A 22,709-nucleotide genomic window follows, 5' to 3' on the forward strand; every position below is an offset into this window, starting at 1 on the left:
AAACTAAAAAGTTTTACACCTTTTTAGGATCGTCAGATGAGGAAAAATCAAAGGTTGAGATTAATAGTAAGAAATTAGAAGATATTCATTAAAAAAAAGGAATTAATCTTAGTCGTTGATTTTCTCTCATCTAACGATTATAAAAAGGTGTAAAACTAAAAATTTTAAACTAGGTGTAAGTAGATCCTAACATATATATATATATATATATATATATAATAATATATAAGTAGATCCAACACGAGCCACGTTCTTTTCTACATGGATCATCAAGAGTTGCAGTACCATAGCGAGAAACTCGCATTGGCATTTGCACTCCTCAACTCTCCTCCAGGATCCACAATCCGTATCAAGAAGAAATCAGAGTGTGCGGCGACTGCCACTCGGCATTTAAATTTGCATCCCGAGTTGTTAAAAGGGAAATCATCGTAAGAGATACCAATCTGTTCCATCATTTCTATGACGGGTCTTGTTCTTGCAGAGACTACTGGCAATGCCTGTGATGATTGAATTTATTGACAATTCTATTCATGGAACGTTTTCAAGATCAAAAGAGTAAAGCGTTGCTATATCCTCGGTATTCCGATCGATACAATACTGATTATCGACTATGACGCTAATGATACACAAAGAGAAAGGTAAAGGGTTTCCATTCCAAACCGATATTGGCACATTTGTCTATACGTTTTCATTTATTTTGAAGTGAATAAACATTTATTATACATTCTAAAGAGTTAATATGGGCAGCTCAAGCTTTTCCCCAGCCAGTATGCAATGAAATTCATGTGTATGTACCAAAGAGTTAATTCCTTGTAGCTGCTCTTGAGGACATTATCTATTGGTCATAATACCCTCCCTTCTTGAACTGGGCATAGGCTGATCTAAAAAAATTTCCGGAAAGAAGGGTGAGTTTACACCACATTGCCATCAAAACCAAAACAGAGAAATAATATACACACAAAGCAAAGAGAAGTGAATTTTACCATCCTCTTCATCATCATCTTCTTCGTTCTGACTTGTGAAGAATGGGGTTAGGTAATTCTTATCTAATGCAGAGAATGATGATGTTCTGCAAGGTCAGATATGGTTTAAATTCAATAAAATGAAAGATATTAGCTGATTAATCCATTTTTTTTATAAGAAAAGCTGATTAATCCATATATGGAAGTTAATTCTTTTACATAGCCAACAACCCAAGGGAGCAGTGGTTAAGGCCTCTTGTTAGCATTCCATAGACTGGAGTTTACTTTAAACCCTGTTAATCCATGCCAAAAAAACAACAAAAAATCTATGTATTACCTTTGTGGAACTCTTTCAATTTCATCTTAAATCTGTTCCGGATGGTCCATCTTCATTATAAGATGGAGCGACGTATCCATTGTTACCTTCAAAGCTCTGCAATGGATTACTGGTCAGTACAGATGCTAAAATCACTCAACTTTACTCACTAACCCAAATTTCTTTTGTATAAAGAATTCACAACAAAACACAGCACCATCATGATGGCAGCCGCAATTATCCTATTTTGACGTTTTACTTGATTCTCATCAATTTGAATGGTTCAAATAACGAAGTAAGCAACGGATAAATTCAGCATTCTATGTTGAAAACAAAACCACTGGTAAAGTAAGCATATAAAAAACTTACACTGTAAAGCTAAGAAAGATTGAAATTGTGAAGAAAACTATAGTTTTAGTGAACTTACTTCCCCTAAGTGACATCATGGCCATCTCCCACAACTTGAAGAGCTTCTAGCATGTACCAGTTGAACCTCCAATTAACAAAACCTTGACATTTCAGAAAATATAAATAGTTACTTAAAGGACAAGTATCATTAAGACAAAGCAAACTGCAGTGTATTTATAACTACCGCCCTCAGATCTAAGCAATAAGCACTGAATGGAAAAGCAATTAGCACTTGCAAAATATAATTTGGAATTATTTTTTCAGTATATTTTGAACAATAGGTTGTGAATTCAAAGTAAGGTTCTTCGACCATACCGTCAAAACATTATGGCAGTGGTTGCAGTGAATATAATCTGACCATGTCCTTCTGGAAGATCATGAACGGATTGCAGAGCAAGGGCAAAAGCCATTGCTCCTCGAAGACCTAACCAAGTTAATAATAATTTAGTACTTTGGGAAGATACAAAAAATCAACTATGATGAAAATAGGATTTTGCTTACCACTATACCAGAGAGCTTTTGGTGATTTAAAGGTATTTTCCGTTGCGCAGGACGAAACAATTGACCAGATTGCACAAGAAAAGACATTGGCTGCCCTAAAGATTCAATTACACTGCATTAATTTATTATACATGGTCCGTCAATAACTATGGTTTTAAAAATTGTAAGATCAATAAATCTCATTTACCTGGCAACTACAATAAATAACTGGCACGTCATGAAGAAAGTAAAGGAATAACAATGGCGCTGAAAACTCAATGCAGCCACCAAACCTAGGTTCACAAATAATAACAATATGATGATGACGATGATAGGATACAATTGAGAAAGAGATAAATCCCACATGCGACCAGCTGTGCTTTTCCATTGCAATATCAAAACCCATGTAAAATAAATCTGGAAAATTTGAAACAATCAATTGTCAAAGGAGAAGCTATCACACGTGCACAAAGTTGTCAGGTAACAGCATATAAATATAACTCCCTTACGTAAATGTCTCAGCCCGATGATTAGGTGGAAAAAAGCAGATGCAAATCGCTGAGAATTTTCTGACAATTTGAGTATGTAGTGCTTCATCACCTAAAACAAAAAAATCATTCATCATTGCATCAGCCTGCAACATACTACTCAATCAGCATACAAGTTCACTTACAATTGCTGTGAACAATATTGACACAATACCAGAGAGGCCAATTCCCTCTGCCAGCATGTACCTAGAAAGGCAAACATTTTCAGTATTAACTGCCCCAAGAATCCATTAAATATAAAAGGTAGGGGAAAGAACATAGAAGGCCATATAATTGCTACGAGAAATAAGGAAAAGAACAAAGAGACAGCACTCCAAGTTTTGAAGACTGATAAAGCATGATGAAGAACCGTGGTCAGTGATTAAAAATAATAATTGTAAGAATCTTCATAAAAAACCGAAAGATGCAATTGCAATACTTACTTGTCAACATCTAATCCCGCATACTTAAAGAGTTCTAGGAGTTAAGGTTTAAAGGTATACAAACAATCGCTTGTAATTATATATAAACATGGCATAAATATAAAGTTGATCACAATTCAAAAGGATATTAGAGCAGAAACAAATCCAACTCCAACACCTGCAGAGCAACAAGGAAAGTTGGCTTGTGATGAAAAGCGCATACAAGTATGGAACGGTAGATTATCAATCAAAAATTATTAAGAATAAAAAAATTAAGAGTAGATCTCCTATTTGTATAGTTCGGTTTCAAACAAAATTTAGAAAACATACAAAAAGTTGGCAAAAAGAAATATTCCCATGTATTCACTTGAATGATGAAGCATACAAAAACATGTTTCCTTTTATTCTTCCATTAAAAAGATTAATAGCAAGTAGATTATAATGCAGAGAAATAGACTCAGCAAGTCCAAAAGTTAAGGCAAACCTGCAGACATAGAACCGACAAAGGTCTCAAGAAACCTGACAATCACCATAAAGAAGTTCTGTCCAGATGCATGATTTCTTACAAGGGATGTCGTCCTGCATAGAGAAACAACTTAATTTAACCGAACTAAACAATCAAATCAGAGGTCAAGTGCAAGTACATCACATACCTGTACAAGATTGCCATCTACATAAAAACCATTCCACCCAGTAAATATTGTGCATGCACACATAATGACAAAAAAACAGGAAACAAGGGACCAACAGCAACAAAAACTTACAGCATCATTTAACAGATTCTCCAAAGACCAAAGCATAAAGGTTCACATCAGTGCCAAGTTCCTGCAATTAAGATCATCATACATGGATACAGCATCTAAACAGTAGAAGTGGGATGATTTGTCATGCTAACTGCTATGATACTACTGCTATATAATATTAAAAAGAAAAAAAAACTAGATATCTCTATGCCATTATAATTACAGACTGATATCTCGTTAAACCTTGGATACTGCTGCTATATAATATTAAAAGAAAAAAAAAACCTTGGATGTTTCTTTATTTGTTATGTTGATTACTTGGATCCTACTGCAATTAAGATCATCAATTACAGAACAAGGGCTGTAGGGAATGAGAATATATCTCTATGCCTTTTCTTTTTGAAGGTAAAGTCGACGAGTTAGCAACTGAAAGAAAGGTTGTGATGCAGGAGCATCCAGGTTAGTTAATTAGAATTTACTCTCAACCAAGTTGGTTCACCACTATTATTATAATCCGATTCCATTTTTAAGTTTGGAAGCATAAAGCGAAAAGCTTAATCCAACAATATAGACAATCTAATACTCTTAATATTTGAAGAATAGTTTTCAATATTTTGGAAGAATAAAATTCATAATTTTCTTTACAAGACAATTATTTAGATTTGGTTTGCATTCACTAATATGCATAATTTACTTGCTTTCTCTATTCATTCTTGCTTTTTACCAACTTTCTGGGAACAAATTCAAATGGACTAAGAAGAAACCAAATATGCAATCCTAAGTTAATTTCATAATATATTTTCTAAATAAGATTACAGAAAAAGTGGTATAATGATACTTCATAATTGAAAATAGGTGTTTTGCTAGAAGCTTGAAATAAGCACAGTTAAATAGTGAATATTACTATTGTTTCTGATCATCCAAATTATAGCAATACAATAGATCTTCATAAATTTGCATAATCATGTTGAAGGAGAGTACAACATGTATTCTAGTATAATGTTTGTGTTTAACCTAACCCAACAATGATAGGTACCAGGACGGCAGCACAAAACCTGACCTGAAATATGGAAAGAACCGTAACAGGGTCGGTAGCTGATGATGAGAGCACCGAACATTAGGCATCACAAACGGAAGTCCGTACATGAGGTACTGCGACCACCAATATAGCTGCAAATACGTGGCGTGATAAGGTAGTAAAGGGGACTCTTGTATAAAGGGAAAATATTGATATCTTTATAATGAAAAATGCTCACACTAAAACTCCTGTACACTGAAGCTATGAAGTCCCTAGAATGCAAATGTGACAATGGCTCCAAAGTTAGAAAAAAAGGGTTTCTGCAAAAAGGCGGTAAAAAAGAGGTGAGAATTAAGGGTACATGCAAATTATTAGTAAGTGAAGACAGTATATACTACTTACAGATAACTGAACCCTGATTGAGTGACCCAAACCGAAAGTTAAGAAAACATCAGTAAAGAAAAAACCGAGAATCAAATGGTTTACTTATGGAGAAATCAAGGATATAAGATTTGGTAGAGAACAGGAAGAAGAATTCTTCATGGAATTGAACCACGCCCTGCCAAAGGAATAAGACTCGAAATTCTTCATGGAAATTCACGAAATTCATGGGATATAATTATAATGGAAAGAAATGAAGACCTGATGCTTGTTTCAGTGTCGGAGATATTAGCAAGTACACCAACGATCAAACCTGGTAGGAAGACGATTTTTGTGAAGTAAACTCAAAATTAAAGATAGTAAGGCATTGTTGAAAAATTGACTAACCGATAAGCAAAGAAGCGCTGGCTTCAGGTAGGTAATAGAATTTGTGCCGGCGAAGGACGTGTCCGAGGACGAAAGAGAGGACGAGCATCATAATTGGGGAGATCCCCACTCCGGCGGCCTGCTGCTCCTTTGCCGGGCTCCCACCCACCGCCGTGAAGTTCCCATTGATTTAACTTTTTCGTGGAAAATGGAGGATCACGGGGATCGGTGAATCGAGGGCTAGCTAGAGCCTCCGCTACGGTGTTGATCGCAGAATTCTTCCGATGATGCCTTCTTCGTGTTCGTCTTCTAATTACCTTTCTGTCTTCTCCCGGTAAGCTGCGACTTTCTCTATTCCAACTCCATTTTTTCCTTTTAAAATTGATTCAAATTATATTATATGATGGAATAATGAGGCTTATTAGTTTACTATTATTTATTAACAGGTATTTATGAAATATTTAGAATTAAATATTTTTTATAATAATTAATAATTTTAATAATGGTATGTCTTTCATTTTTTAATACTTTATGATTTTATTATTATTTTTATATAATCATTGATATCTGATTTGTTAAATTTCGAATCGAATGTTACAAAGATAAAAACGACCTTCTCAATTTAATTGTTCCGTTCGTAAATATCATAATTTGAACTCCTATCTTATTTAGAGGATAATCTCTCACTCACACTAAAACAACTGTTCTCGATAGGCATGTGATTATTAAATCATCATAATCGTAATATATTGTGATAAACATTAATTAAACTGGACGATTAAGAACATCAAAAATATGAAAACTAAAATTAAAAAAACGCATAGATTAAATAAAAATTAAAAAAAAAATAAAGGTTTATTGTATTAAAAATATGAGCTTTATATACTAATGAGATGTACGAACCTTTTTGTATGGGATGAGTCTACAACACCACCGATGTACACCATATTAAGTAGGTAAAATCTAAAAATGATCATTAAGTTATGATAAAAAAAAATTTAGTCGTTTGACTTTTAAAAGTTATAAAATAAATATTAGATTTTAGATTTTGTTAAAAATATAAGCATTGATCCATAAATATCATAATATACTGAATTTTTTTATTTATTTTTGAAATGGTAAATATAATTTTGAAATTATATTTACACTTACTAAAAATCAAATTATTAAATCTAAAAATTATAAATTATAAATTTTATAGATTAATCATAATTAATAAAATATTTACAAATTAATTTGCTGAATTAACAAATTCATACAGTTATAATTTTATAATTTTAGAAAAATGTTTTTATTTTTTTTAAATAAATTGTGAATTTCTATATATATTTTTAAAAATGATTTTAAAATTATTATTTGAAATTATTGAAAATATAGAAAATAAAAATTATCGACTGTCGGTTATCTTTCTTCTTTGTTTTTCTTATTTTTTTAAATAAGAATAATTTTGTCTTTGTGACATGTTTTCTGCCTTTATAGTACGTTTATTTCCGTCTTTGTGGCGCGTTTTTCTCTGCTTTTTGGTGGCTCACGCTTATTTGATGTTGTTTTTGTTTATCATTTTTCTCAGGGTTGGATTTGACATCGTCACGACTGATTAAGACGACGCTTATTTGTTATCATGTTGATCTTCCTTGCTTTGGACCCTCGAATTGATTTAGGATTCATTTTGCGTTTGTGAATAGTTTTCTCACGTCGCTTGACTCTGATTTGTGATTTGTCGGTGGACTTCAAACTTCATCCTCCTCTTAAGTGATTCATTTGTCGATACAGTTATATTTATTTGTATCTTTATTTTATTCGAGCATTGGTTAGATTGTTTAATCATTTCATATTTTGGTTTTTATGTGATTTAGGTGACTATTTTTGTGTCAATAGTTATAGGAAAATGTACTAACTATAATTTAGTTTATGATTTTATTGATAAATCTTTACTACAATTCTGGATATATGATATTAAATTTCTGCCATACAAATTAAAAAACATATTTGATATGATATTATAAAATTATGGATATATGATTTTTAAATTACATTTAAATTTTTTTAAATAAAAGTTAAATGTTTAAATCGCATCATTAATAAAAATAATTTTATTATATGATAATATAAATTTTCGGACATTAAAAATTATAAATTTTTTATTTTAAAAATATAACAATAATTAAATAAATAATTAGTTATAAAACATTTTTACTTAAAAAATTAATTTCATTGTTTGCAAATTGAACTTTTGAAAATATTTTTTTTAATTCTAAAAATAATTTATTTTCATATATTTGAAAAAATTCTATTTTTTTAGAATTACTTAAAAATGTTAAAAAAATATTAAAATGAAATTTTAGTTAAATAAGATATTTTTATTAATTTAATATGTTATTCACACCTTAAAAACATTTAACGATTGTTATTTATTTTTTGGTTTAAATACATATTTTCCCCTTGAACTATACATGTTTTAGAGTTGTCTCCTAAAGTATTTTTCAGAATGTTTTGTCCATAATTAAAAATCTTTACCTCGTTTGCCCCAAATCATTGCACCTCAACTAACTCCGTTAAAAACACATGGGTAAATTACACATTTAGTTACCCAACTATTTTATTCTTCAAAATTATCATTAAACTTGTCTTTTTATTGCATTTTGGTCACCACCTCTCCAAAAACAGCTCCAACTCAGCAACCTACAATTTCCCCCATTTCTCCTCCAAAGCAGCTCTCTTTTTCCCCAGCCATGTACAATCCATGCTTCAAAATTTCATCTTCCAAGCTACCCACACTAGATTTCTTATCGGACAAACTAGCTGAACTTTTGGACGGCTTGATCTCAACCTCCATTAGCTCCCTATTGTCTACTTTCTCATCAGCTGAAGCAACCGACTCTGCTTTCAATGTATCCGATGCCTTGTCGTTTCCCTTTTCTTTTGCAGCAGAAGAATCGATATTTTTTATGATTCTTTCTTTACCCCAAATCCTTTTCAACAATTCAAATACTTGTTGTTTATGGGCTTAGAAAATGTCCGATCCTCACCATCTTTACTCCTACTGTTGTTCTCAAATTTCTTCTTCAACCTCCTAACCTTATACATCAACTGAGCTCTCGAAACGACAGTGTGAATCGAATCCTTAACAAAATCATGAAAGGCATTCGTATCAGCAAACGTGTCAACTTCCCTTTTGGCCAAGAGATCCAACAAGCCTTTCAAAACAGCAACTTCATCGTCGTAGCTAAAAAGTCGCTGGAAAAGCTGCTTCTTTTCGTCTTCTCTGGTATTCTTCACCTCCTCCTCAATAACATCGGCATAATAGGACTCGTCCTCACCGACTTTCTTCCTGGAACGTTTCGGTTCCTTGGGTTGTTCTTGATCGGACACGCTGGGACGTTATGAAGGCCTGGATCTGGTTTTTTCGACCTTTCACCTTCTTCTATTTGGGTGACCAAAATAGAATTGTATAAATAGTTGAGTGACTAAATTTATAGTTTATCCATGTGTTTTTAACGGAGTTAGTTGAGGTGTAACGATTTGGGACAAACGGAATAATGATTTTTAGTTGAGGGGTAAAATGTCCCAAAAAATACTTTAAGGGACAACTCAGTAAAATAAGTATAGTTTAGGGGGAAAATATGTATTTAAACCTTATATTTTTTAATAAAGTCTAAAGTTTAATGTTTATTTTGTAATTTTTTAAAATTCAATGATAAATAAAATTAATTTAAAAAAATGTTGTGACTAATTTTGAATTTTTACCTTATTTTATATTAGTAGTACATTTCAATGCATATTATTCGTGGAGCATTTTAATGAATGTCACTCATTGTAGACTCGTTCATGTTCTATGGTGTTTAAAGGAGGAATGGAAGGGTAATACTATAAAGCAACCGAAGTAATTAGGCTAACAAAAAAAACAATCATTTCATTCAAAACATTTGATTTAAAAAGAAGGTAAATCACATAAATGGTCTTCGGCTATATGATGTTGTTTTATTAAGTACTTTGATTATTAAAAGTTATAAAATGATAATTTTATTATAGAGTGCTATTTTTTTTTATTTCCTCGACTATTAAAAGTTATAAAATGTCACTCGACTATTTATTATGTTCCAAACTAGTATTTCCTCTTAAAATTTTGACGGTATTTCAAGTTAAACGTTTATTTGCTAACTGCATTATGATAAAATCTAACCTCAAAATCTCAAACGATTATCATATCTCAGTCATCATATTAACGTCCAACTTAGACAATCATCAAATTTTTAACAGAAAATAATGAGTTTAGAACATAATGAATAGTCGAGTGACCAATTTGTAACTTTTAATAGTCGAGTAATCAATTTGTAACTTTTAATAGTCAAATGACTTAAAAAGTAACATTCTATTATCAAAAATATCATTTTGTAACTTTAAATAGTCAATGAATATAATAAAACAATACTCTATAATCAGAAGACCTAAAAAAAAATACATGCAATTAGTAGATGCATATTAAGTTATTAACATAATATATAACAATGAGAATAAGATGAGATTATATATAAATTAGGACATAATATATGACAATGAGAATAAGATAAGATTATATATAAATTAGGAAGTTTATTGAGTGATCCAATCACAAGTTAGGCAGTGCTCAATTCATGTTCGTTAAAAATTTTTGTTGCTCGATATGACTCGTTACTCGTTAAACTCATTAAATTTTTTCTCGATTCTTGCTGGTTAAGAAAATTCGTTGCTCGTTAAGCTAACCAAATTTTTTACCTTATTTTCTTAATTATAAGTAAAATCTACTAATACTATACATAACTTAATATAATCGGAAATTAATAAATTTAACCAAAAAATCATCAAAAGAATGTATAAAGTAATTTCAAAGTCTAAACTCTAAAAACATTAATCCACAAAAAATATTAAAATAATAAATAAGATTTAATTTTTGAGTGTAGTAAAATATTAATTAATAATTTAATTTTTTTTGTTTGTTAAAAAAATAATAGATTAACAATTTATATCTTTTATTATCTAAAGTAAATTAATGTTATTTTTAATGAAATAATTTTTTAAAGATAACTACTAAATATTATATTAAAAAATTAACGAGTTACTCACAGACTTATCGAGTCAAGCTAGAATTTGCTCGATTCCACTCGTTAAGGTCTAGAATCGAGTTCAAATTCCAATCGAATCAACATGAGTCAAATTTTTATCGAACGATAACTAAGTCAAATTCGAAATGCTCAACTCATTAAGCAGCCACACTTATTCTATATATACTATATGTATAGAAAAAGCTCAAATAAATATAAAAAGGAAATTTTCACTAAAATCTCGCCGTGAGATTCAATACACGGGGATTCCCTACAAGATAAATGACCCAAATTCCCAACTGAAAACTTTAAAAAAACATAAGCCCTCCAATCTCCTAATTTCCCCAAATTCGCAATGGAATTTGTAAATTTTATCAATCTAGTCCCTCACTTGGAACAAGATAACATAGAAGAATCACATTATCTACATCAAAGTCGCATGCAAGCAAAGAGGAAATTAAAAAGAATGGAAGGGGCAGGAATCTAGTGCTTGATGTTGCAGGCTGTGGATTTGGACTTGTCCAGAATGGACCACATGACTTGCACATCTTCGTACGCACATGCCATCACCTCTCCATGCAGATCCATCACGTGCTTTTCATGCTCTGCGAACCCATCAACACAATTATCTATTTAGCCACATATCGAACCAAAAACAAAATAGAATCCAAGGTGTCGGTTGAAGCTTTTGTCTTCGATTCAATTATTTTAACCGATTTTCAAAAAATATATCATCAAGGGTAAACTACGAATCTAGCATAAATTTAAACTATTAGTTTTGATATGTTTTAATATTTAAATTTTTTATTTTTTTTAAAATTACATCTACCGTTTAATTTTTATTTCATTTTATAAAATTAGCATGACTAGTACCTAAACTATCATCATTTTTCGTCAATTTTAATACTTAAACTTTTAATTTTTTTATTAAAAAAATCAACATTAAATATTGAAAAATGATACTAAAATGAAACAAAAACAAAGCTTAGATATTAAAATGAACAAAAACTTATAGTTAAGGTAATGAATGCAATCCTACAAATTTTATAGTTATAAATCAATACATGTTAGGTTCATTGGGAAGAAAGGAAACGGAAAGGAAACGGAAAAGAACGGAATTGATGGGCAAGACATCGTCAGATGATATTAATTCTAGCCAATTTATACAAAAAATGTAAAATTACGCGTTAGTCCTCTTACAAAATTCAAAGTTATAAATTAATACACCTAAAAAAGCCATAATCGAGATTTTAATCCTCCTAAAAATTTAGTGATTCTAATTCCACTTCTCTATATACAAAGACAGAAAAGAAAGAGAGAGATGTATACCTCTGGAGGACTTCTTATCCCTGGGCTGCTGGTTGAAGAAAGTGCACGCTTTTTTGAACGGGGAAGCGATGGTTTTCTTCCAAGAAGCCATTAATGGAGCTTTAAATGGATACCCAATCCCTAAAATTATACTGTTTTCTGTATTAGCTTTGAATCGAAGCTCTGATTTTGGTTTCGCTTTGCTCTGGGTTATCGATCTCCCTGCGAATTTCCTGCACTTCTCTCCTCTGTATTGGCTCGCTTCTTAAATAATTGGGTCAACCCTAAATCCCCTTTTGTGTATATATATAGGCGCGTGCACGAAGCGAGGGCGAGAGAGAGAGAGAGAGAGAGAGGAAAGGAAACCAAAAGGCAAGATCCGTGGGATGAGGCTACAGACCACAAGGCTAGAGAGAAGGAAAATATCACCTTCCTTGTTTCATGTGCTTTTGATTTTTATTTTTTTCTGGGTAAAATACACTCAAGGTCACTGAATTATTAGTTTAATTACAAAAGGGTTACTTTTCTTTACAAAATTACAATTTAGTTACAAGCATTAAACGAAAATTTTAAATATAAACACTTTAATTTATTAAATTATAACTAGATTAATATAATGTATATGTTTTAAGGATTAAAACTATTATTACACTATGTTACATCGTATGTTTGTTTTAGTTTTTTATATATTTTAAATATAATTATAATCTTACTCGGAGACGAGAGAAATGAAGACTATGAGAAAGAATGAGAGTGCTCCTAGCTAGCCTAAGACCCATAACCTAGTAGAATACAAAGGAACAAATATAAACAACTTGATCACCTGACCAAATATGTTTTTTATGTTTGTTTTAATTTTAAACATAAAGTAACATGTTTATAGTACCATTTTGGTTAAATGACTAACACGTAAATTTTTTTAAAAAATGACATGTTTATAATTGAAACTAGTAACATGAGATGTATTTTATTTTTAAATTTCTAATATATTTAGGTAAGCCTGTAAATGAACTGAACGTTCAGCTAACCATTCATGAACCGTGCGGCGGGAAGTTCGTTTATGTTCGTTTATTTATTAAATGAACGAACATAAACAAGATTTTGCGTTCGTTTAATTAAATGAACGAACACAAACAAAGGGCTTGTTCGTTCATTTACGTTCGTGAACGTTCGGTTATATGTTCGTTAATGTTTGTTCATTTACGTTCGTGAACGTTCGGTTATATGTTCGTTAATGTTTGTTCATTTATGTTCGTTCATTTATGTTCGAACAGAGGGCAAGTTGAATATGTTACGAAAAATATTGAAGTTGGTTGGATTTCAAGAAGATTGTTTTGTTGAATAAATTAACTTTAAGACTTTATTATGTTCATGTAGTTTATTTATGATTTATGTATGTTTTTGTCGTATTCGAACAAATTAACTCTAAAGTTGCAGGTTATATTAATAAATTTTAAGTTGTTATTCTTGTTGTTTACTTTTTTTTTACATTCATTTGTTGTGTTCGAATAAATTTATTTTTTGTGTTTGTGTTGTTCATTTATTATGTTCGTTTACGTTCGTTCGTTTGTGTTCGTTTACGTTCGTTTATCATTTAAATGAACGAACATGAACGAACAAGAACAAGATATATTCCTTAATGAACGAACATGAACAAAAAAAATTTTGTTCGTTTATGTTTATGTTCGTTTATTTGTTCGGTTAAAGTTAAATGAACGAACATGAACATACCCCATTTTGTGTGCGTTCGGTTTGTTTATAGATCTATATATAGGGTAAAGAACGTAAATGATCTATGAGTATAGGATAATTTTTTATTAAGTCCTTCGATTATTAAGAGTTACAAAATGATCATTCGACTATTCATTATGTTCCAGAATTGTCCTTTTTCTATAAAAAAAATTGTGATTGTTTAAACTGGACGTTAACGTGATGACTGGAATATACTAATCGTCTGAGATTTTAGAATCAAAATATTACATTCGACAAGTTAACATTTAACTCAGAACATCATCCATTTTTTAACAAAAAAAGACGAGTTTGGAACATAATAAATAGTCAAATGATCATTTCATAACTTTTAATAGTTGAGTATCTTAATAAAGCAATGAAGTATAGTTAATGGATCATTTGCGTTCTTTATACATACATTTATTATTATTAAATTAATTTAAATGAAATATTATAAAGATTTATCATGAAGATCCTATATATATATATAAATATATTCTATCAAAATTCGAAGTATTAATTTTATGTATTTAATTAGTTCGTAAGGGTGGTGGTCTTCCTGTGGCGAGTGCTGCAGCGAGGCACATGGAGCACGCTACCGAGCATAACTGTTGCACGTGAAAGAGGGGGAGCCTGGCCTTTGCTTTTTTCAACGCCTGTGCCACTTATGTCTAAAAGTGACCGCCTCCCCTCTCATCCTCTTTTATTCATCAATATATCAAATAACATTACCATCGTAAAATTTATATTAAAAGATAAATTTAAATTAATTAAATTTTAAAGAGATTGAACTTGAATTTATAAAATATTAAGAGATAAAAATAGATTTTTGATAATAAATTTTCAAGGGACGATCATCTCCATCCGTTCTATTCAGATCCATTCCTAGTGGTCATACAAGAACGGATACAAGATTTTATGTTAGGAAAAACGAATTAAACTTAGGGGAGATTGACTAAAATTTCATGGGTCGAAACAGATTTTCAATGAAAAATATATATAAAAAATTAAAATATATAATAATTTTATATTTTTAGAGGGATGATTGCCCTCACACGTTATCTCGGTCCTTCCCTGTGGCCATCCTTCCCTGTGGCCATCCATTGTATATAAAAAGTCTTAAAATAATTCGTTTTTATAAATATTTTATGTAAGTTCCCATGGGATCTCAATCGAAAAATTTACCTACTGAAATCAAGTGTATGACACAATTCAATTTAGATTAATCAAGATAAAGTCTTAAAACTGGATGACGACAAAAAAATACAATTTAAAAAATTAATATAAAAAGAATATTATTTTCGACATTTAAAGATAAATATCATCAATACAAACATAAAAATATATATAATAATAATGCTATAGGCTTTATTACAACTCGAACATTACCTATTCAATTGTGAATATTTATCAACATGAGAGAGTCAATCTAATGATTTAATGTATAGATTGTTCAACAGTATAATCTTATAAACATCAACGAAAGATATATCGTCAAATCCAACCTAAACAAATACGTGCTATAACTGCAGAAAAACTATATATTATTTTTATACCAATAAATACTAATTAAACAAAATAAACCAACATAATTTAAATATATAGAATATAAAGTATATAAAAAATTATGATATAATCTGAAAAAAGAAAAGAAAGTGAAGGGGCGAACTGCAATATATATAAGAGTAAAGTACATTAATGGTTCACGACTATAGGTATTGATTTATCAAGTTTATCGATAATTAAAAGTTATAAAATGATTATTTAATTATATAATATTGTTTTATTAAGTTCATCGACTATCAAACGTTATAGAATGATCACTCGACTATTATTATGTTCCAAGCTCGTCATTTTCATGAAAAAATGACGATTGTCTAAATTAGACGTTAACATGATGTCTGAGATGCAATAGTCGTTTGAGATTGTATGATCAAATTTTATCATATCACAATTAGCAAATTAACTTTCAACTCATAATACAGTCAATTTTTATAACAGAAAATGACGATTTTGGAATATAATGAATAGTCAGGTGACCATTTTGTAACTTTTTTATAGTCGAGAAACTCAACAAAATAACATTATATAGTCGGAGAATCATTTCATAACTTTTAATAGTTGATGAATTTAATAAAACAATACCCTATAGTCGATGACCATCCGTGTACTTTACCGTATACATAATATATGATTAAAATTTTTAAAACTGACATCTAAATTAAATTAACTGTCAAAACCGATTAACTTAACGGTCAAATCATTTTAACTTAATCAAATTAACCGACATTTGGAGAATCTTATGGCTAACTTCAATGAAATCCCAAAGCTCCATTGAACATAGACATCAAAGTTCCCTCGTGTTCTTTTAAGTGCTACTTCCGATAACCAAACTTATTTTATTAAGTTTATCGACTTTTAAAAGTTATAAAATAGTTATTTAACTGTAGAATATTATTTTGTTGAGTCTCTCGATTATTAAAAGTTATACAATGGTCACCTGATTATTCATTATATTCTAAACTCGTTCTTTTTCGTTAAAAGTTTGACGACATTGTGAGCTTAACCTTAACATGTTGGCTATAATATGATAAAATATTATCCTAAAATCTCAAGCAACTGTCATATTTCAGTCATAATGTTAACGTCAAACTCAGACGAACCGTCAACATTTTAACAAAAAAAGATGAGTTTGAAACATAATGAATAGTCATGTGATCATTTTGTAACTTTTACTAGTCGAGAGAGTAAAAAAAAAGCGACATTCTATAATTAAATTATCATTTTATAATTTTTAATAGTCAATGGATTTAAGAAAGTAGTACCATATAGTCCGGGGACCATTTCTGTACTTTATCCTAAAATAAAAATCCAGTTAATAGTAAACTTATGTTATGGTTGAAAGCGGGATGGATGGGATTGTCTCAGGAAAGGCGGGTTAATATACGGCTAATATACAGCATTACCGGATACATTAAAATGTATTTAATAAATTCGGTTTAGCGGTACCTATTATGTTGACAACTAATAATGTTTTAGGTAGAAAAAATGAAAAACTATTAAAAAATTTGGTAACCGGTAAACTTTGGTTATCGGTAAGTATCTATCCTTTTTATAAAAGTGTCCATACGTTTAACATATCAAGTAAATTTTACCGGTTTTGTCATAATGAATCTGGTTTTGTCATATTTTTACCTGTTATATTGTAAATTATCTATCCTTTTTATAAAAGTGTCCATACTTATTTCACTGTGAAAATATATTTATTATTATCTTTAGTTAATATTGTTAAATTTAAAATCTAAATAATATTTTATAAAATATCAAAACAATCAAATAATTTTTTGTGTAAATGAAATTATTAAATTAATATTGTAGGTGGAAAACATGAAACACTATTAAAAAAATTGAAACATAAATTACATAACTTTCAAAAAAGTATATATCATTTTTATAAAAGTGTCCATACTTATTTCACTGTTGAAAACATATTTATTATTATATTTGGTTAATATTGTTAAATTTAAATTCTAAATAATATTTTATAAAATATCAAAACAATCAAATAAAATTTTGTGTAAATTAAATTATTAAATTAATATTGTAGGTGGAAAACATGAAACACTATTAAATAAATTGAAACATAAATTACATAACTTTCAAAGCAGTTTTAAATCCTAAAAAGTGTCGATACTTTTAAAAAATATATCGATCAAAAACGATATACCAGGTAAAAATATGATAAAACCGGTAACAAAATGATAAAACCGGTAAATTTAAAAGTGTCGATACGTTATATAAGGATCGACACTTTGTGAATTTAAAAGAGAAGCAGTTATAGCGCCTATAATGTGTCGATACTTTAAAAAAATATATCGATCCACAACGATATAACAGGTAAAAATATGATAAAACCGGTATCAAAATGATAAAACCGGTAAAATGATACCGGATATATTGAAAGTGTCGATACTTTCGTAAGTACGTGTAATAAATTATCGACACTTTCAAATAAATATGTAATTATCATTTCGAAAGTATCGACACCTGACATAAAAGTATCGACACTTTTGTATTTTTATCGATTAAATATAAATAACATATCCGATGAAAATATAAAGGCCATAGCTAAATATCCTCTGAAAAAAGATAGAACGGACGAGTTTTTGAAATCGAAGAGTAATTGTTGCATTTCAGAAGGCGTTTCTAAAGCGAAGTTTGTTTGTTGTTGCTGCAGTCGAATCGAAAAGTATGTTGTCGAAACCCTAATTTTTTATTATTACAGTAATCGCGATAGGGTTTTTTATGTGTTGTTTGGGTTTTGGAGTAAGGAAGCATTTGGGACCGATTGCAGGTAGAAATAGATATTCAAGGAAAAATATAAATGTCGATACTTTTATTAAATATTATAGGTAGAAAATGATATTATAGGTTGTATAAATGTGCCGACACATTTTGGTGTGGCCATTCAAATTCTTTGAAGAAAACCGTTTTACCACAAGAGTAGTTATCTATATTTGTATATTGAAAAGTGTATGTAACAAAATAATTTGATTTGCGTAAACTGATATATGAAGGAAAAATGGAGTCAATGGGTTGGAAAATTGTTGGTGGAGCAGATGACTTTGAAATTGAGGCCGAGACTCGAAAGCAACCAAAGGGTGGATATATGTACTTCTAGTAAGTATCAATGTCTTTTTGTTATTATTGTTGAAATGGTAATTGGATTAAAGTATCGATAAACTTTAAATTGATTACAAATTTTAAATGTTAACAGTATGGCCGAATGCAAAAGGATGAAGGGAGATGGCACACAGAGCGGTTCGGTATGTAAAATGAAATTGACATTGAGTAGTATTAGTATTTAGTGTTAATGTATTGATTAAGAAACGTTTATGTTTAATATTAGGTGAAAAAAGATGTGAGGTCCAAATGGAATTCAATGAGTGATGCTGAAAAGGAACCTTACATCACACAGTCAAGGAATGATAGTAAAGAATACAAAGAACGGAGGAAAGCACATGAAAATAAGGTATTCATTAAACTTGTAAATACGTTGATACAAAATATATAAGAACTATAACATTATATATTGTTAAAAAATGTAGGAAATGTCGACAAGATGCAGCATTAAAAGGGTGAATTTATTAATTAAACACCTTAAGGAGAAGGGTCAGTTGAATGTGCTTGGAGAAATAGGTTTTGGATCGTTGATCGGAGTAAGGGATCGACCTATTCGGAGGGAATTGTGTCGATCCTTGATGGCACAATTTGACGTCAGTCAATGTATGGCTAAGTATGGTGATTATTCATTCCCTCTGGGGGTATCGACTGCTGCAGCCGTATTGGGGGTACAAAACAAAGGCAAAAGTGTTATAGAAGTCTGTAGGAGTAAGAACTGGAAAGCACTTGCCTCCAAATATGGTTTGAATCATAAGGTGACATATACTGAAGTTGAAGAGGATATCAAAAGTGGATCTTACTTGGGGGATGAGCTGAAGGCCCGAGTTCTATTGTACCTTGTCGGTATATTTCTTTGTCCAACGGGTGATACGTCAACGAACAAGGAATAACAGATTTGATAGCCCTATCCCCATCGGTTAGCATCCTTCTAAAAAATTCTGTAGCACCCACTCGAAAGATTGAGACGTTTCGTCAGCGATTATGGCAGTGGCAAACACAATTGTGTTATGGTGATGATTGACACCAACAATAGGCATAATTGGTCGACCATACAAATTATCTTTGTACGTTGTGTCGAACGCAATTACATCACCGAAGCATGTGTAATCCGATCTCGATGTAGAATCCGACCAAATAAGATTATACAATGCCCCCGATTCGTCTACCGAGTATGTCATAAAAAACCCGGGATCATCATGTTTCTTATAATCAAAGTAGGCAATAAGCGCATTCACATCCCCATCGACGATTTCCTTTGCTTTACCTCTTTGAAGTGCATTGTAGAGGTCTTTATGTGTAAATCCAACATTATGATAGCCCCCTGCCTGCTGCGTTAAATAGTTCATTACTTGTGACGTGCCAACACCGACCTCTTTCAATGTTGTTGCCTCATCGATATCAGCCTTACTTACAGCTCGATTAGAACGCATAAATGGTGTCATAGCAGATGTGCACAATGCATGATTATGTTTCTGATCAGACTTACTTATAACCCACTGATCGTTTGTATTTGTTGCTGTAACTACGACTCTAGCCTTACATCCTGTTCTTGTGACTGGCGTATGAGCACGTTGACGATCAACAGTATTGACTTTTGATACTCGAAACCCTTCTTTGGAACAACAAAATTCTTGTGTCTTCACATTCCCTTCCACGTCAAGCCGTGTTGTTCCCTTACGTGCACTAAACCCATGTTCCCGTGCGAATCCCTTGTAAAAGTGCCAAGCTTGATCACGTGAACAGAAGAGCTGACCAACCAATCTGTCAGATTCATCAACATTATGTACTTCATGGCATTCCTCGGTTGGCTTAACATTGTCTACATCAGTATTATCCATGGCAAAAATTTTGTTGTGCAAGTTCAGTGCTCCAGGAGTTGATGGATATGTAAACGAAGGTTCATTTTGAACATGTTTCTGTCGTGCTGCTTTCAATAGGATGTGGCATTGGTAGTGGTAGTTAAAGGGTGGGTACAACATTAAATTCGCAGTACATATATTTAGGTATGTACAATAACTACAAGTATATTATCATTTAAATTCGCAGTACACTGTTAAAAAAATTGAAACATAAATTACATAAGTTTTAAAAAAAAGTATCGATCCTTTTTATAAAAAGTATGGACACTTTCAATATATAGGTAAACATATGATGTAATAGGTAGCCCTTATATAATGTAATAGGTATCGTTTATATAATGTAATAGGTAGTGGTTATATTGTAAAGTTTCTATCCTTTTATAAAAGTGTCCATACTTTTTTCACTGTGGAAAACATTAATTTAATATTAATTTTGAGTGAGTTTTAAGATATTAATTTAGTAATTATAGGCGTCTAATGATTATTTTTTACGTTACGGTATATATATTATTAATTAAAAATTCTAAATAATATTTTATAAAATATAAAAACAATCAAATAATTTTTTCTGCAAATGAAATTATTAAATCAATATTGTAGGTGGAAAACATGAAACACTGTTAAAAAAATTGAAACATAAATTACATAAGTTTTAAAAAAGTATCGATCCTTTTTATAAAAAGTATGGACACTTTCAATATAATAGGTAAACATATGATGTAATAGGTAGCCCTTATATAATGTAATAGGTATCGTATATATAATGTAATAGGTAGTGGTTATATTGTAAAGTTTCTATCCTTTTTATAAAAGTGTCCATACTTTTTTCACTGTGGAAAACATTAATTTAATATTAATTTTTGAGTGAGTTTTAAGATATTAATTTAGTAATTATAGGCGTCTAATGATTATTTTTACGTTACGGTATATATTATTATTAAATTAAAAATTCTAAATAATATTTTATAAAATATCAAAACAATCAAATAATTTTTTGTGCAAATGAAATTATTAAATTAATATTGTAGGTGCATTCACATGAAACACTGTTAAAGTATCGATCCTTTTTATAAAAAGTATGGACACTTTCAATATAATATAATGTAATAGGTAAATTTGCAATGCTATCGGTATAAATATACCGGTTTACTTATAAAATAGGTAAATATAAGCGCTATCTATTACATTATATAAGCGCTACCTAGTATGTTATTGTACTTTATAATATTTCCGGTTAAATAATATAACATAACCGGTCTAAATTTTAACCGGTCACTTGTTTAACCGATCACGCCGTATATTAGCCGTTTTTTAGGCGCCGCACCGCAGAACCACCCCGGGATGGATAACTTCCATAATCCGCTAATTGTATTGGAAACAACATGTGAAAACCACCGGCATGGCAGGGAACCACTCATCACATCACCAATCATTATTTATTTCTTTAATTATCTAACAATTATTTAAATAACAGACCACGATGTTTTTATGATAAAGCAATGTGAACAGTAAATATTTAATTAATTATAATGCAGATGCTATGTGAATTAAAAAAAAAAACTGTTCAATGTTAATTGAACCAGACAAGCACTGAAGGATCAGTCAAGTGTTGGGGTTCTAAGCACAAATAACGTGGAAATGTAACTATTCGTTTCGGTTGTCAGGTTGGGTTCGAGATGAATTATCGGATTAAATCGATTTGAATTTTATTTTATAAAAATTATTTTATATTATACTTGAGTGTGATAAAACTAAGGTAAAAGGATAATTTTTGTCTCGGTAGTATACCTAAATCACTTTCGTTCCTATTGTATTTTTATATCAATTTAACCTTTAAAGTTGTTCAATTGCTTTATTCTATACCTTACCCCTAAATCATTACCTCATAACATCTAAATCATAAATCTAAACCCTAAATTCTAATCTAAAATTTATAATTTAAGGTTTTAAGTTAAAGGTAAAATATAGAATGATGTGATTAAACAATTTTGAGAACTAAATTGATATATAAATACGATTGAGACAAAAAATGATAAATTATGTCTAGTACAGATACAAAAGTGACTCTTAAACCTAAAATCAATTATTAACAATGTTTACCATTTGTTATTATCGTATTATTGTTAATAGTGTGACATTTGTTTATATTTTATAGTTTGAAATATAATTTGAACCAATTCAACGTAGTTTCCCACCGGGAGGTGGCCTTTTCCAGTTCCGGAAGTGCCTAAAACTCACCGGCGCTTGTTCAACCGCTCTCTGTGCACTTTGGTTATGTCAGATCTACTCAACCCAATCCCTTCAAAGGTGAAGACTCGGTCAGGCCCCGGGTTTGCCATCCATGTCGGGTGGTCGAGCTCGTCTTCAAAAGTTGTTCAATGGTTTCATCGGGGATGAGACATGGCGAGCACGATTCGCCGTCCT

The 22,709-nt window shown here is 30.6% G+C and overlaps 1 protein-coding gene and 2 pseudogenes across 1 annotated transcript; all 3 read right to left on the bottom strand.

The window, feature by feature from the left end:
* Positions 1 to 831: 831 nt before the first annotated feature.
* LOC120123906 lies at positions 832 to 6,570 on the bottom strand (annotated as a pseudogene).
* A 1,699-nt stretch (positions 6,571 to 8,269) lies between these two features.
* Positions 8,270 to 9,001, bottom strand: LOC120123907 (annotated as a pseudogene).
* Positions 9,002 to 10,953: 1,952 nt separating this feature from the next.
* Positions 10,954 to 12,407, bottom strand: LOC120123763. The gene is made up of 2 exons (XM_039142588.1): positions 12,034 to 12,407; positions 10,954 to 11,309 (listed from the first exon to the last, which is right to left on the bottom strand). The coding sequence occupies exons 1-2, from the start codon at positions 12,122 to 12,124 to the stop codon at positions 11,188 to 11,190; spliced, it is 213 nt and encodes a 70-aa protein (XP_038998519.1). The 5' UTR covers positions 12,125 to 12,407; the 3' UTR covers positions 10,954 to 11,187.
* Positions 12,408 to 22,709: the final 10,302 nt, after the last annotated feature.

The sequence above is a fragment of the Hibiscus syriacus genome, unplaced genomic scaffold, assembly GCF_006381635.1.
Source record: "Hibiscus syriacus cultivar Baekdansim isolate YM2019G1 unplaced genomic scaffold, ASM638163v2 tig00110403_pilon, whole genome shotgun sequence".
NCBI classification, from domain to species: domain Eukaryota; kingdom Viridiplantae; phylum Streptophyta; class Magnoliopsida; order Malvales; family Malvaceae; genus Hibiscus; species Hibiscus syriacus.